This window comes from Sminthopsis crassicaudata, chromosome 1 (genome assembly GCF_048593235.1).
Source record: "Sminthopsis crassicaudata isolate SCR6 chromosome 1, ASM4859323v1, whole genome shotgun sequence".
Classification (NCBI taxonomy): Eukaryota; Metazoa; Chordata; class Mammalia; order Dasyuromorphia; family Dasyuridae; genus Sminthopsis; species Sminthopsis crassicaudata.
In genome coordinates, this window is record NC_133617.1 from 371269671 (window position 1) to 371287761 (window position 18091).

The window sequence follows — 18091 nt, forward strand, 5'->3', positions numbered from 1 at the left end:
TTTTCAAAGGCAGCGCATTACAGTTTTAAATTGTTCTAAATGTTAGGAAGCTTTTCCTCATGTCAGGTCTCAATGAATCTTTTTGCAATTTCCATCTCTTCCTCTCAGTTCTATCATATGGAATAAAGCAAGAATGATTTACTTGAATATAGGCAATATATTGCTTTTCAGTTTTCTAATTTAATGCATGCTAAGCCCCTCTTCAAATTAACCTGGTAATGGCATAGACTAGAAGCTCTGCCCACTCTGCTTGTTCTTGTCTCGAATTTATCAATTTCTTTTTAAATTGTGGTACCCAGAACTAGCCCCAGCAGTCCAGATATGTGGTCTTAGGAAGGAGCTATCCAGTGCAGACACCATCGTTGGATTTTTGGAAGCTGTGCCTCTTTAATGGACACAACACCAGCCCTGGATTTAGGAGAACCTGAGTTCAAATATCACCTCATGCACTTACTTGCTGTGTCATTCTAGACAAATCACTTAACCCCAACTGCCTCCAATAAACAAATATATAAATAAGTGAGTCAGCTAGGTGGCTCAGTGAAGACCTGAATTTAAATATGACCTTAGACACTTACTAAAGATCACCCTGCATGATCCTGAGCAAGTTACTCAACCTCACCTGTAAAATGGGGGTAATAATAGCATCTTACTCCCACAATTGTGAGGCTCAAGTGAGATAGTATTTGTAAAGTGCTTATTACTACAGTGTCTGACATATAGTAGGCACTGTATAGATGCTATTAATAATTTGTTGTTGTTGTTGTTGTTGTTGTTCAACTGTTTTCAGTCATGTCTAACTCATGTGACCCCATTTGGGTTTTTCTTGCAAAGCTGCTGGAGCATTTTGCCATTTCTTTCTCCAGTTATTAATAAGACAACCTAAGATCACATTGGGACGTTTGTCTGCTATAGCAGACTGTTGACTCATACTAATCCACTAAAATCCCTTGAACTTTCTCAGACAAACCACTATCTAATTATGTCTTCTTCATCTTGTGCCTGTAAAGTTGATTTTTTTGGACCTAAGGATAAAATTTATTCCTATTGATTTTTAAAATTAGATTTAGCCCTTTTTTCCAGCCTGTCAAGATCTTTTCTGAATCCTGGTTTCCTCACCTAGTATGTCCAGTTTTCTTGCTTTACCATCTTTGATTTCATCCAAGGCCATTAATTTGAAAATTAAAAAAAAAAAATAATAATACTGGACCAGAAACTATTCCCCCAGGGCAATCCACTGGGGACTTCCAAAATGAACTCTTTATGACTTCTCGTTGAATCTGGTCATTTGACCAAAGCCTTTAATTGTAATGTCTATGTCCCTCCATCTTTTTCCCAAGAATTAGATTAGTTTTATCTCTAGCATTTCTTTGATCTACCAGTTTAGTGACTAGCCAGGAGGAATTTACTACTTCCAAAAGCAGCCCATTACAATTTTAAATAGTTCTCATTGTTAGGAAGTTTTCCCTCACAGCAAGCCTTTTTGTAGTGTTTGTCTATTCCTCTTATTTCTGCCATCTGGCACAAAAGCATTTCTTTTATCTACCAGATTAAAAATCCTGTCAGAAAAGGAAATATGGTTAGTTTGGTATGTTCCATTCTTATTAAAGCCCTGGAGCTCATTACTTGATTTTCTGCATGTTCTGGAACCATCTTTTAAATATAATCCATTCTGGAATTTTGCCAGAAATCCAAATTAAGCTTACTGGTCTAGAATTTTTCATCTCCACTTACTTCTCTTATTTTGAAAATCAGGAAAGTATTTTGACTTTTCTTATTCCTTCACAACTTCTCCCATTTCCTACAATCTTTCAAAAATCACTGGCAGTATCTTAGCAATCACATCTGTTAGTTTTTTTTTAGTAGCTCTCAAGATGTAATTCAGAACATGAAGTGGAACCTGAGACACCTGCATGAGAGAGAATACAGAAGGGAAAGTGATTTTGAACAGTCATTCTAGGAGAGAAATAGGTCCCTGAGGTGAATAGAGAACATACACACATCAGATTTTTTTTTTTAATGTGGGGATGTCTTTATCTATTTAATAAGTGAGTTCCAATACAGTCCAGCTCCAGAGATAAGTGAGGGGAACTTTCTCATTCTCTGTGTCTCCAGCAGAAAGTTTTGATAATTTTCTAGCATGGTCAGTCATTTTTTCTTTAGAGAAGTTCTATAATTTCACAGAATTAAGGGTTGGAAAGGATCTTAAAAGTCACATACAACAGATAGCCTCTTCCTTCCTCAACAAAAGAAAGGATAACCTCTCTGTATAATAGACAAATGTTCATCTTTCCTCTGCCTGAAGATTTTTTAAAACTAAAATTGTATTTTTATTCTGCATTTAACAAACATTAATGGGTATGGACATTTTCCTATACATAGTAGAACAGAAGAAAAACAACCCCAAATTATATTTCTTTTTATGCATACCCAGATTTTAATTGTTTTTTTGTTTTTGGTTTTTTTTTTTTTTTTTTGGTAGGCTGCTAGATGACACAGTGGATAAAATGTTGGAAGTTAGAAGATCTGATTTCAAATTTGACCTTAGACACTTACTAGCTGTGTGACCCTGGACAACTCACTTAAGCCTTGTCAGATTTTGTCATCTGAGGGTAGGAAAGGAGGCTTCACCTTGACAGATTCAGAGCCTCCTGAATACTCTAGATCCTGTTTGTCTGAAAAATATGGCAACTCGAAAAGACAAATTCAGGAGATGCCCTACAATTCTTTAAAAACCTTAACTTCCTTAACCATAAATGGGATCACAATAGCATCTATCTTCCATTGTTGTTGTGAGTAACAGTGAGTTAATATTTTGTAAAGTCTTTTACAAACCTCAAAACTTTAGCTATTGCTGTTATTTTCTTTTAACACATATAAGATCAATCTGTAGTTTCATAGCTGATCTGCTTGTTTAATTTTTTTTTAACTTGATTTTTTTTTCCTTTGGTGAGGCAATTGGGATTAAGTGACTTGGTTAAGGTCACACACTTTCTTTTGTTCTTGACATTTTAAAAGAAAAACACCTCAATAACTTTTTTTTTTAAATCCTTACTATATTCCTATCCTCCCTTCCACTTCCCATCGCCATTCCCATTAGAAAAAAAAAGAAAAAAGAAAACCAACACTTTTGTAACAAAAGTATATGGTCAACTTTACACATTCTACATGCCCCCAAATTTCTCCCTCATCCTGCATCTGGAATCCATCACCTATCTCCCATGAGGGGAGTCCCAGTTTAAGACCAAGTAAGCAGATGAAACCCACCACTAGTGGAGGCAGCCCATTGTACTTTTGAGTAGCTTTAATTGTTAGAATTGAAGAAATTTTTTTCCTTCCATCTAGCTTTACATTCTCAATTTTCAGCTTAGTCCTGACTTACCAAAAGCACAGCAAATCTAATTGCTCTGACTTTTGGTAACCTGTCATTTATCTGACTATAGCTCTCATTCCCTGCCCCTCCAGTCTTATTTCCCTATGCTAAGCATTACCTTTTCCTTCTTACCCTGTTCTCAGAGGCTATTAAAAATTCTCTTTAATCTTCTCTGAGCATTCTCCAACTTACCAGTTGTAAAATTCTTAAATTTTGATTTTCAGAACTGAACAAATGAAGTCTGACTAGGAGAGAATACAAGGGGATCTTACCTCCCTAGGCCTAGATAATATGTTTTTCTTCATGAATCCTAAGATTTTACTAGCTCTCTTGGGAACCTCAACACATTGATGACTTATATTGGCCTTGTAAGTATATTGATCTTCTTCAGACAAACTGCAGTATAGGTACTGCCCCAAATTACAAGAGTTTTGGCTGACCTCAAATAATTTATTTCTTATGGGAGAAAAAAGAATTTCTTTGTAACACAAAGTGTTAAAATTGACCTTAAACTCCTGGGTTTTATTTGACTGATGAGCAAAAAAATATATAATTACTTTCTAACTACAAAATACTATAAACATGTATGTGTGTATATAGACTTATTTGCATATATGTGTATTATACACATGTATATTTGTATATGCTTATATAAATGCCCGTGTGTGTGTGTGTGTGTGTGTGTGTGTGTGTGTGTGTGTACCTTCCCCACTGCCACCACTCTGGTTCAGACTCTCACAATTTATTCCTAGACCATTGCAGCATCTTCTGGTTGGCTTCAATCTAGCATCCGCTAATCTGTAAAATTGATCTTCCTAAAGTGAATGTCTGACCGTTTCAAACTCCCAATTTAATAAACTCTAGTGGCTCCCTGTTGCCCAGGATCAGATATAAAATTCTTTCTTTGGCTCTTAAAGCCCTTCACAGCCTTTGCAGCTTTTTCCTCCTTCTTATGCCTACTTCCCTATATATATTTATTCTGTGATTCAGTGACATTGACTTTTTTGTTCCTTGAACACAAAACTCCATCCCTTCACTCAGGGCACTTTCACTGCTCTCTCATGCTTTCAGTTCTCTCTTTTGTTTATATCTCCTGGCTCCCCAGGTTTCCTTCAAGTTTCAACCCAAATCCCACCATTTACAAGAAGCCTTTCTCAATCATTCTTAGTAGTGCTTTCCTTCGGAAATTACCTTCAAATTATCCTGAAAATTTTTTGTTTGTACATCATCCTCATGACCAATAACATCATGCACCTGTAAGCTGATTGACAAGGGTTGGGGTCTCTTCTGAAATGTATATACATGTATGCAGGCTTGATGTGGGAGTTTGTATTTAGCAACATGAGCAGAAGTGATCATTTATTTCAGTGCATCAGAAAAAGCACAATTCGATCTTTAAAGGTCCTCCCTTTACTAATTACACTTTAGTAGATGGTTTCATAAATGGCTGTAGCCTGAAAAAAAAAATCTTCACCTAAAGGCCAACTTTGATGAGGACCATTTTTAAACTGAACTGGGCAGGTCTCTGCTCACCTGTACCTGAACAAAGCCTTTGCAATTGGTTAGGATCTTTCTGGGCCTGTGTTTTCACAGGCCTTTGAGAATTCAGAGTCAGTATACCATGATGGGGCTTCAGAGATCTCTGTGACATAATGGTCACTATTTAGCACAAACTAAGAGGAAATCCCTACTCTCCACTTCTGTTTCAGACTGGCAGAGCTATGGTCAATTCAAAAACCAATTTGCCTACCTAGAAAGTGTTTTCTGATGTTATAATTTGTGTTGACTATCCTATAACCTCTCCTATCATTGATGTTGGACATAATAAAATGGATTTCTATTAAGACACAAAACAAATTTTCCTTCTACTTTTCCTAGATTTTTTTTTGAAGGAAACTCTTTTTTTAATCGATTACTTATTGGATTTTCTCCATGGGCCCTTAAAATCCTTCAAGGTTGCTTAGGTTATCACACAATTCTGTGTGATCCTGGCCAAATTTTATTTGCCTCAGGTAACTTTCCAGGTTTTGTAGAAAAGTCATCAGCGAAAATTGCCTACAACAATAAAATCAGGGCCCGAGACATAAATGTAGTTTATTCATTCCTTGAATGCATATTTCTTGGAGGTGGCCCATTAATGAGGCAGGGATGAGGAAACCTGGAATTAAACACTTGCCGAAGATAGATAAGTAACATACCTCAAAGATCAAGTTGTTTTCCTTTGAATAAAACATCTAGGTGACTAATCTTTTAGTCTGGGAAGGACTATATTATAACTGCATTAAAAATGTTGGCTCTTATGAAGAAATGTAATTGCTTTCAAAGTCATAAGAAAATCGGTTCAGTCATAAAAGCAACAGGGATGTTTTAGCCAAGATGGTTACCCAGTGGCTTTATCTCTTGAGTAGCTTGTTTAAAGTATTGATTATGCTACTTTTTGCTTTTTCTATATTTTGATGCACTAAGTACTTAGTTCAAAGGTATATATGTACATCAATAAGTGCCTAATTTGAAATCACATTTTTTTACTTTAATATTTTTCATACACAGTGATGGTAAAGAACTGAAAAAGAAAAACGGAGGATTGAAAAAAAAGAATACATTTTTTTTAAATTTAAAAATAAATAAATAAAACAATAAAAAAGGAAGAAGAAGAAAACATCTGGTGAGGAAGGTTTTCCAGTAGTAATAATGTCCAAATGAAGATGTAAAGGCAGAACCTGACCTTATGAATATAGAGAATCTGAATATTACAATGGACAGGGTTGGGTTGGATGAGGCCCACTGTTGTGTGACTTTGAACCCTTTTTGTTTTCCCTCACAGTGGCCTGTGGATTGTAATGACCAATTGGATGGCAGTTGTTCATCCTCGCAAGGGAGAGGCCCCTCTCAACAGGTAAGGAACAATCTCTTTTGCTTGGGTCCTTGACTGGTAGATTATACAGGCTCCTGAGTGGACCCTGCTGCTGAGGCTGGTTCTCCTGGGGGACATCTCAGCAGATCAACAAAGCCTTTGTGGACCACCCTTCCTTCCTTCTCAGCATTCACAAAATGTGAGTCAGGAGGGGCTTTTCGTATCATGATGAAGCAACTGAAACTCCACAGGGGGTGGGTGATTTGCTCATGTCACAGAACTTGTTTGCAGAAGAACCAGGGCCAGAAATAAACCAGACCTTTTTGACTTCTTTCTATTCACTCATTGGCTCCCATGGTAAATAAGCTTTTTAAGTGACTCTGTAAGAGTGCTATGCAAATCAACTCACAAGTATAAACCCAGATTAAACTAGTTTCCTTCTCAATGAGGAGGAATGGAAGGAGGGAGAGAATTATATATGTGTGTCTATGCATATAAATGTATATATGTATATACATAGTTATGTATATGTGTGTACTCACATACACACACATTTGTTAAGTCATTTTTCAATTGTGTCTGACTCTTGATGACCCTAATGGAGATTTCTTGGCAAAGATACTGGTGTGGTTTGCCATTTCCTTCTCCAATTCTTTTTACAGATGAGGAAACTGAGACAAATAGGGTTAAGTGACTTAACCAGGGTCACACATCCAGAAAAATATTTGAGGCCAGATTTAAACTCACCAAAAGGAGCCGTGCTGACCTCAGGCCCAGAACTCTATCTACTGTGTCATCTAGTTGGCCTGTGTGTGTGTATACACACATGTATATAAACACATATATAAATATGCTTTTATACTTACATCTACACACATATGTATATTGTATATTTGTATTTGTATACACACACACATACATACTTTAACCATACATACTTCCTCATTAGATAGAATATAATCTTCTTGAGGGAAGGAATTATTTAATTTTTGTCTTTTTATTCCTATCACCTAATATATTAATGAGCACATTAATAAACTCTTGTTAAATTGTTTGATCCTTTCTGTTAAGGGCCCCTTGGCTTCTAAAACAAGAATGTGATCTTAAAATTGGGAGAGCAAGAATCAATTTGGAGATTTTAAGCAAGAGCTTAAATGTCTGGACTAGCTCCCTGGAGGCCTTGGGATCAGCCTGAGTCAGGATCAGTCACAGTCCTTGGTCTTTAGGGGAAGAAGTGAAGGAGGCAAGCAAGCTGCCACATGGCTTGCCAAAGATGTATCCTGGATTCTGGAGTCCAGAGTCTCCAGCTTCTCTCTTCCTCATCCTGGAGCAGAGTGACTCTGACTTCTCTCTCCCAGTCCTCCAATCCTTGCCTACAATTATCTCACCAACAAACATTCAGCAAGCCCAAATAGTGAGGAGAGTCATCACATCACCATCTCATCTAAATATGTAAATGGAGCCATTATCTCACATGGAACAGGTAATTAGCCTTAAGTGCTCTGCAGTCTGATTCAAGTACACCTTTTCAGAGTTTCAGCCCTCTACAGGAGCATAAGAGAGCTCTTTGGGAACAGGCTTACCAACTAGATCCAGTGAGTGCTTGGTAATAGGCATTTAAAATATCATAATCATCATTAGGAGGCAGCTTGGCACAGTAGTTAGAAACCAATCTTGGAGTTGGGAAAATAGGGGTTTAAACCCTGTCTCTGATACACAGGTGCCATGTGACTCTGGGCAGAGGCATTTAAGATCCTGGGGCCTGGCTAATATTCTCAAGTTGCCAACAGTTGTGCAGCTGAATTTGAGAGTGCATGTTTATATAAGAGAGACAGAAATCACTTTAGTCATCAGAGAGATCTCATAGCCTTTCCTATTATTTATGATTATTTGCCCAGTTTTTCAATTTGATAGATTTTCTTGTTAGTTCTGGAAACGTGATTGTTAAATCTTCAGGAGTGTCATTTAGAGCCTCAGGAATTGGCAAATGTTATAAATCAAGGCTTGATTTGTTGTTTTGTTGATTGTCTAGATCTCAGAAAATAATGGAGAAAATGTTTGATGAATTCTCTTATTAGTTCTGGAAACTTGATTGTTAAATCTTCAGGGGGGATCATTTAGAACCTCAGAAATTGGCAAATGTTACAAATCAGACTTGATTTGTTGTTTTGTTGATTGTCTAGACCTAAAAGAATAATGGAGAAAATATTAGTAATGCAGATTAAATTTACAAGTGTGTTATTGTGCATACTTTTTTCTTCTTCTGGTGATTCAGTTAAACATTTGCTGGTAAAACCTTGCTGCTTTCCTATTTACCTTCTATTGATTAACCCTTGGGCCTTCTATCCTTACAAACCACAGAGACCACAGACAGAAGGAGCCCCAGATGCCATCTAGCTCAAACAACTCATTTATTAATGAGAAAACTGAGATGACATAGTTTCTCTGAGGTTACATAGGTAATATGAAAGATAGGATTTGAACTCATATCCTTTGATTATAGAGTCAAAGCTCTTTTCCAAAGAGCTAAGGTGACTACTTATGTGACTTAAATACTTAAAGTAGTATATGGCTGTACTAGAATTTGAACCCAGAGCTCCTGATTTCAGACACAATACTCTTGGCCATTACAATATACGTTCCTGTCCCATTACTTTTTCCCTGTACCTTGCCTACCAGAACACTGAGCCATTAGAGTGACTTGTAGATCCTGGTTTTCCTCTCACCCCAGGTCTGCCCACCTGCATTCAAAAGGTCAGTCATTTTGGACTGAAGACCAAGGATGAACCTTTTTCTGGGTCTTAGAGAAGAAGCCTGGGGATGGGAGTGGGAATTGGATGATGGAAATTCAGGAATGACTCTGCAGGATTTATGTCTGCTTGGGAATAGAAAGGTTTGGGGATGAAATTACCTCATAGCAAGAAATAAGTAGGAAAGAGTTTATGGGGTTCCCTTTTGGCACATGGAAATTATCACTTGCTAGGTTGCCTTGGCCTGGAGGCACAGAGTGAGAGGGTGATAAGAATCTTTGAGAAACTGGCCCAGTCTACCTCCCTCTAGGAAACTGCTGATTCATTGGAGCCTTAGGATTCCTGAGGCATTGTGTATGCAGTGTTTTAAAAGGAGGAGGAAAAAAAAAGCACAATCACATTTAAAGGCGTGATTAAGAGAAAATCCTATACTTGTGAAGAAACATGGGAAATGGAGAGCAACACATTTCATAGAGATGGAATAAGCCTGCCCTCCACCACACTTTTTTTTTTAAAGTCATAGTTGCTTATAGTAACTCATTTACAGTGAGTATTATTTTAAATCCAGTTGCTTGTCATGGGGCATATTTGTTGTTTTTGTAGCTAATGATTTTGGGGTTTCTGAGAATTACGGAGGACTTGGCAAGGATTTCTCTGAAAGTACAGAAAGTACAGGGTGAGCTGAAGAGCTTCAGGGAAGGAGGACTTTATTTAAAAGGCTGAATTCAGGTGAAATGGAAAGAGGAATCAGAATCTCTCATTTCCTTTGACTGAAGCCATAGTTTGGTCCTTGGATAATATCCTTTATCTGACTCCAGACGTTTTCTCTGGCTGTGCTACCTGCATGGAAGTCTCACTGTCCTTATCATCCTTTCTTCCCTTTCCAGGCTTCCTTTAGATTTTAGCTAAATTCTTACTACCTTCTACAGGAAGCCTTTCCTAGTTCTCTTTAATCTTACTTAGTGCCTTTCCTCTGAGATTTTCTCCTGTTTCTTGTTTGTACATAGTTGTTTTATGTTGTTTTGATGAGAGTTAGGTAAGGGGTACCTAGATGAAATTAGGGTTAATTGAGGTCTAGTGGCAGTTTCGAGGCAGTCAAATAGAGCTCTCCTGCAACCCTTTTGGATTCGGCGCAAGGATACAGAGTTAAATTAGGTCTAGTAGCTGTGCAGGAGTCCCCTGTAAAGGAATTTAGAGACCCGAAAACCTAGATTAATAAAAGAGGTTTATTGTGGGGTTTGGAGGTAAGGGTAAAGGTAGAAAGATGCCAGGGCTAGGCTGGCGCCAGGCAGACAGAAACCCTTAACATGGCGGGCTTAAGGATGCCATGTTTGGGGCTCCTGCAAAGAGTGGATTCCAGTTTCCCTCTTGTATAATGGGGAGCTTTTGGTGAAGAGACCCGTGGGTGGAGTCCCATATTGGCTCCTGGCGGGTTTCCACCAGGGTTAGAATTGAATAGAATTCAATGGGTTTTTAGCTAAGGAACTGTTTGTGCTGGGGTTGGGGGTTGGGGAAACCTGAGCAGCAGATCATGAGAGGGGGAGCTGGGACAGCCCAAGTTAGCTCAGATCCGATGGGGGCTGGGAAAGCCCAGATATCTCTCATTGGGATTCATGGGGGATGGGAATTAGAAAGGACTCTTTAACCCATATCAGTTTTTCCTATTGATATCTGGGACTCTTTTTTTTTTTTTTTTTTTTTAATCCCAGATACTTAATATAGTATCTGGCATACAATAGGTGCTTAATAAATGCTTGTTGACTTGACTTGAACTCAGTCTCCAGATTCACACATCTGCCATCATTATAAGATGGCAGAGAATGTTAAATGTACAGGAGCCACCTAGTACACCTTCCTTCCTTTTATAGGTCAAGGAAATTTGAACTCTAAGAGGGAAGCTCCTTGTCCAAGATCACACAGTGAGACACTGGCAGAATCAGAACTGTTATTTAAATTCTGATGACCAATCCAGGGATGAGCCTGTCAGTAGTTTGAGAAGTTTGCAGAAATGATTGAGTTCTGTTTCTCTGCTAAATCCTGGTAAGTCCATCCTTGAAGTACATACATCCTTATCTTCTTGCCACCTCTACTGCTGTTGTTCTATCATTCAGTCATGTCCAATTCTTTGTGATATCATGAACCATAGCATGCTAGTACTGAGCCCTCTTGGCAAAGATACTGGAGTGGTTTGCCTTTTCCTCCTCCAGTGGATCAAGAGGTTAAATGGCTTGCTTAAGGTCACACAGCTAGCAAATGTCTATGCTGGATATGAACTTCAGTCTTTCTGACTCCAGGACCAGTGCTCTACCCTCTGGGCCATCTAGCTGACCCTACCACCCTTACTAATACCTGCCGATTTTAATCTCTCATCCCTTCACTCCTAGACTATTATAAAAGTCTCCAGTTTTAAATTGTTCCTTCTTTCTTCCCTTTCCTATTTATGTTGGTATATTAAACCTCCTGACATGCTGTTGAAATCATGTATGTCCCTTTTCAACTCAGAAATGTACAATGGTTCTCTGTTCTTTGTAGGACTTAATCTTAATGTCTCAGTTTTGTATTTAAATGAATAAAAAAAAGCATTTATTAAACACCCACTCTGTATCTAGCACTATGCCAGGCTTCAGGGATACAAAAGCAAGACTCTTTGCATTCAAGAAAATCGCATAATCATAGGGGGAACAACAGGATGAGAAGCACTGATCAAGGAATGGAATTTGGGTCAGGGGAGGCACGGGAGTGACGCTTGAAGCTATGAGAGAGTCACTTGTCTATCCCTAGTACTGATGTGATTACATCCGTAGAACAAGAAGTAGAAAGCAGGGAGTGTTAGAGCGAGAGGGGTGACCATGTGTGAGGCCGGTTGATATTTGGGTAAGTGGTTGTGGACTATGGTCTGAACCAAACATATTTATGCATTTTACATTTATTGTATAAATATTGAGTTACAAATTCTCTCCCTCCCTCCTTTGCCTAAATCTGTATTCAGAGATATCATTTTGTAGAGCATGCAAGCTTGCAAGCATATTATTATTATTTTTTTTTTAGACAAGTTCATGGTGACTCACTGGGCAGTCATGTTCAGCTCAGAGTAGTGTTCCAAACTGAGTAAATTAACTCACCCCAGCAATCATAGAATTTTTGAGTTCAAAATCCTTGGAAGTTATTAAGTTCAACCAACCCTCTGTGCAAGTGTTTAGCACTTTGCTCATGCAGCATTCTCCAGTTGGGAATGCTTTTCATACTCTAGGACTGTCTGAAGATGGTCCTTTGCACAAAACTCTCCCTAGTTCCTTGATCCTATGTCATCAGGCTCTTTTCTGAATTCATATAGCATTTAAAGTCTGACCCACAGAGTTGTAGCCATTGCAATGTAATGTCTTTTTTTTTTTTTTTTTTTTTTTTTAATTCCCTGATTTTTGCTTTCTAGCCAAGGAAGACAGCCTTGCCACTCACATATTCATCCATTCACCTGGACATGTCAATATACAGTTTTGTCCTCCTTTTATTCCAAGATTCTCTATTTTTCCCTAGCAGTTAAATTCTTAGAGCATGTAGTTTAGAGAAAAGCTGCTTAAACTCTGGGTTGCAAACCCCTATGGAATCACATACCTGAATGTGGGAAGTTATGAAATTACTATCTATTATCACTAAATGTTTGATTTGTATACTTATTTTATAAACTTTACATACCCAAGGTTGCATAAAAATTTCTCAGGTGAAAAGGAGCTGTGAGTGGAAAAAGTTTTAAAAGGTTTAACGACAGCAGACTGATTTTATTCATGCAAAAACTTTTCAGGTTTATGGATTCAAAATGTTTTATCTTACTTTTAGTCATAATTTCAGTCCCTTTTCTGGTTAAGAATTCTTCCTCTATCATGGATGTGATATAGAGCTTTTTTAATGGTGTGACCCAGTATTATTCAGGTCACATGTTCAATTTGAACTTATCACAGTATATATCATGTCACATGTTAATCTAAACCTAATTTTCACTGAACTGCTTTACATTTCCTCAGCACTTATGGTCAAACAGAAGGTTTTCCACAAAAAATTTAGTTTTTTCGTCTTTAACAAAATAGTTTAGATAATTACTGTTTTATAATATAATCTGAGATCTCTAAGTGCTAATCCTCCTTTCATTTCTATGTGCTTTTCATTATTTTCTTTGAGATTTTAGATATTTTGTTCCTTCAAATGAATTATTTTGTCTAGCTCTTTAAATACCCACATTTGATCCTAGGGGTAATAGGGAGCCACTGGAGTATTTTGAGTAAGGGGAGCAAAAAGTTCAAACTAGCATTTTAGTAAGATTTCCTTGATAGCTGAGTGATGGGTAAAGTAGGGAGAGACTTATATCAGACAGACCAACCAATAACTGTGAGGAAAGCACCTGCACCAGGGTAAGTGGCTAATGGGGGAGTATTCTAGAGATGTTGTGGAGGTATATGAGACAGGATTGATAACTGATTGAATATTGGAAGAATGAGAATGAAAGAGGAGTTGAAGGTAATATCTGTGTTTCAAGCCATTCACCTGTGAATGGTGGTGCTCTTGACAATAATAGGAAAGTTTGAAAGTAGGGTGGGGAGAAAGGTAATTAATTAAGTTTTGGACTGAGTTCGAGTTTAAGATATCTGTGAGACATTCAGATTGAATATGTAAAAGCAATAGGAGATGCAAGATTGGAGAGTAGCAGAGAAGTTAGAGATGAACAAATGCATCTGAATAGAGGTGATAGTTAAAACCATGGCACCAAGTGGAATTATGTAGAAGGAGAAGAGATCCCAGAACTGAGCCATGGGGAACTTGCTTCAATATGTATATATATATACCTCTTCAGACAATTGGCCCTCAGCCTCAACCTCTTTACTGCACCTCAGACATCCAAGGAATGGATACATCTTAGAACTCACCATCAGTCATAACTCTTCAACTGCCATGATCTTAAACTCAGATATTCCCCTTTCTGATTGAGCCTGCAGTCTTTCCATTCCCACCCTAGGCTCATCCCTCCCAAATCCATCTTTCATTCTCATCCCAATTTCTGGTTCCTCCAGATCTTTCATGTTTTCTCATTTTGTCATCCCTGCTTTAGTCTTTGTTCCCTTCAAAGTCTTTACCTTATGGTGGACCAGTTCATTTATACTCTATACTCTACTCTTTAACTCTTTGCCTTTTAATCCTGTCCCTTATCCTTTTCCTACTTATAATCTTTGGGACAATCACTTTTTGAAGTCTAACTTTCTGAACAACCTGAAAAAGTCACATTATCCAGCCATTGAGCCTCATTACAAGTTTATTTGATGCATTCTCAATTGAGTCTCCATTGCTATATAACAATCCTCTTAGTCTTCTTTAATTGATGTAGTCCCAATCTCTAGAGAGGCTGTTAAGAAGCTTTTTTATCCACTCCTTAGAATATCCACATCCCTTCTCCTTTTTATGTTCTTTTCTTTTATCTTGGTTCTGCTCCTTCCTGGCTTTACATTCTTAGTCTTCTGTGTTGGATGTATCTATCTCTTATCCATTAAGTTTACCTCCAAGACTGTCTCAGGCCACATTTCTTTTTTTATTTTCAGCTCTGATGGATTCATTTATTGTTTCTACTCAGGTGATCCACAGATCTATATATCCAGTTCTAACTGCTCCTAAACTTCATTCATGTATCATCAGTTGCCTTCTGGTCACCTTCACATAGTTGTTACAGAGAAATCTCACATTCAAGAAAAGTGGAGCTAATTATATTTTCTCTTCAATCCACTCTTTCTTCTAAGATCCCTAGGACATCCCCCTTCTATTAGATATCCAGGTTTATATTCTTGAATTTTCTCTTTATCTTTTCACACTTCCCCACTGACCATATCCAATCAGTGGCCACATCTTGTCAATTTTTACCTCCAGATAAAGTCATAAGTTCTCTACACTGTTCTTTTCACTACTCAAAAGACCAATTTCCTAGTTAGATTCTCAACACTTCTTATCCAGACTATTATAGTAGACTCCTATTTACACTCCACACAGATACCAATTAATATTCTTTAAATATAGAATTATATTTTAGGTTGATTGGCAATGTTTGCTCAAAAATCGTTAGTGTTTCCCTATTACCCCCTCACCTCTGCCTCATTTAGTATGTATTTGTGTGTACATATATACATATATTTGAACATTGGCAGCTGAGTGTCACAGTGGATTGAGTGGTGAATCTGAAATCAGGAAGATTTATCTTTCTGAGTTCAAGACTGGCCTTAGACATTTATTAGCTATGTGACCCTGAGCAAGTCACTTACCCCTGATTGCCTCCCAAAAGAAAAATAAGTGTGCTAAGTATTGTTTTGTTGAAATTCTAGGTCTCCCACTAGCTATGGCAGCCTAAATCATAGCTTCTCTGAACCTCTTATCTAGTAAAATGGAGATTGTCAGCTCCCACTTAAGAGACAGCTGCTGTCATGGAGACCAGGAAGGGCAGCCCAAGAACGCCCTGCCTGGACAAATTCAGAAATTGAAGGTCAAGACAGGTTACATACAATGGAGAATACAGACACCTCCAGAATGTTGCGGGCAGCAAATTCACAAGGCTTTTTTACCCCAAGTTTGAAACTTTTTCATCTCCCTTGGTATTGAGTCCCTGCACTTGTCTTTTACGCTTATTGATTCTAATTTTGATTCTGTTTTCTTACTAATTGAAAGAATAGTGATTCTTAATAATCGTAAGTGATCTTAAAGGCAAGAGAGATCTGGGTTGAATCCTATCTCTGACACTTAGTTAATTGTATGACTATGGGAATCACTTAGCCTCTCTCAGTCTATAGTATTCTCATCTGTAAAATGGGAATAATAATGTCAATCAGTTAGTAAACATTTATGAAGTACATACTAAATGCCATATACTGTGCTCTAAGTACTAGGAACAAAAAAAAAAAAAAAAAAAAAAGAAGAAGAAGAAGAAGTAAAAGACTGCCTCAAGGTACATACAACCTAATGAAGGAGATAACATGAAAAGAAATATATGCAAAGAAGAGATGTGTAGGGTATATAAGAAATAATTAACAGAGGGGAGACAATCCATCAGTCAACATTTATTAAGTTTCTGCTATGTTCCAGGCTCTATGCTAAGTGCTGGAAATATAAAAAGAAACAAAAGGCAGTGTTTGCCCTCTTAAGGAGACAAAATGCAAACAAATAAATACTAAGTAGGCTATACATAGGATAAATAGGAAATAATTAAGAGAAAAATGCATTAGAATTAAGAGGTTAGGAAAGAGTTTCTATAAAAGCTCGAATTTTAATTGGGATTTAGAAGAAACCATGGAGATCAATAGTTAGAATGGAAAAGGGACAACATCCTAAGTATAGAGGACAGCCAGAGAAAATGCCCTGAGCTAAAAAATGGAGTGTTTGGTTTATGGAACAGTTAGGAAGTCACTGGATCAAAGAGTCTGTGTTGAGTGAGTTCTGAAATGGGATTTGAAATTGGAAGTTCCTGATTCTAGACTGAGTGCTCTATCTACTATATCACCTATCTGTCTGGTCTTTAAGGACCAGGAATGAGTAAGTGAGCCAGAAGAATTAGTCCTAGATTCTCTTTTTAAAGAAGCATTGCCTGGGAACTAGTCTCTTTTTTATCCTTGAACCTTGGGCTGAGGGAACTTAGGTCCAAGTCCTTGACTTACTGTTCTTTTGTGACCCTAAAGCTCCTTCCTATTTAGAGAAGTTTCAGATGTATAATGATGGAGACTTGGGGGCATTTGCCTCATTTATATCATTGGTCCATACACTCCAAAATTGTTATTAGTCAACTTATTCTTCTCTAGTTCTGTTTAAAAGTGGGGAATGGACCAAATGACATCTACATCCATCTAGACTCTGGGAAATTGTATTTTTTCTCTTAAGAAGTTGCTTTCTCTCCAATCTCTGGTAGAGAATCTCTGAGCTTGGGCAGCTTCCTTTAAGGCATTGCCTTCAAGACTGAAGCTCAGTGTTTGTCTCCATGCTGACAGCTGCTGTCACTGTCCATTTCTCTTCCCAGCCTTCCTCTCCCTCCTCCTTCTGTCCTCTCGACAGGGGCCGGAGGGGACTTAGGGTTTCAGGGAGGAACAAATTAGGTGCTTGTCAAGGTGGCTTCTCATCAAACAGGCTGTCCATTTGCTTGGTACTTGCTGTAGTAATTGGTTTTTGGCCCATCCATCCTTCCCACTTCCCTTCTGCCTGGTATGACAGATGCTCCTTGAGACCCAGAAGCTTCCAGCTTCTAATAGGGAGTGCATCCTAATGCATTGTCTGCACAGTTCCCCAAGCCATCCATCATTCTGCTCTCAGGCAGTTTCTGCTTACCTCCCCCTCCCAAAAGGGGCTCTTCAGGAAGAACAGGATGCACTGGTCTTATTGCCCATGCTTTCTACCTGCCTCCTGCTTATGTCTACACTACTGCCAACCCTGAAGCTGCTCTTATCTTCCCTCTTCATTTATCTCCCCTTCTCCTTTTTTGGACCTTCTTGTGATTTCGTATTTCAAAGGAACGCTGAAAAAAAATTCCTCTATCAATGCAGGTTGCATTGCTTATTCTTGCTATAGAACTTGCCAATTTAAGAGAATGGCCTAGTTCCCTGAAAGCTTATGTGACTCAGTTAGTATGTGTCAGAGGTAGAACCGAACCTAAAGTTCTGGCTAAATCTAAAGTCTGCTGGGTCTGAGGCAGACTCCAAAAACCAAAAAGAAAAAACCAAACCACCACAACATTCTTCAGAAGTGGGATGCACAATGCACATGTTTTCAGAACTTTTTTTTTAATTAATTGATAGGTTATATTGATTTTTTTCTCTCTTTTTCTTTTAAAAAAATTTAAAAATACAATTTATTGTATAGGATGGCTTTGAGAGGGAAAGGGAAAGATGCTAGAGAAAACTATTTAGATCTAAAAATACAGGTATCAATAAAAACTTTAAACTATTATATAATAAACAATTATTGAATTGAAATTCCCATCTAAGGCTTTAAAAAAAAAAAACACCTAATTTTTAAGACTCCCAAGGCTAACCTCCTTTTAACCACTAAAACCCACAATGTGTCCTTCTTTTGAACTCCTCTAGTACTTATGTTACTCAGTTTGTT

At 37.8% G+C, this 18091-nt stretch overlaps 1 protein-coding gene across 10 annotated transcripts in view; it reads left to right on the plus strand.

The window, feature by feature from the left end:
- Window positions 1–18091, plus strand: part of CTIF (cap binding complex dependent translation initiation factor) — a 486242-nt gene that overhangs the window by 145008 nt on the left and 323143 nt on the right. For 8 of the 10 annotated variants that reach the window (XM_074279342.1, XM_074279337.1, XM_074279344.1 and 5 more), the window contains one exon: window positions 6198–6269. In XM_074279342.1, the coding sequence (XP_074135443.1) occupies window positions 6198–6269 (72 nt within the window). Of the gene's footprint in view, window positions 1–6197; window positions 6270–6747; window positions 7711–9717; window positions 11018–18091 lie in introns of those variants that run through there. The other 2 variants (XM_074279345.1, XM_074279346.1) reach the window with 2 other exon arrangements.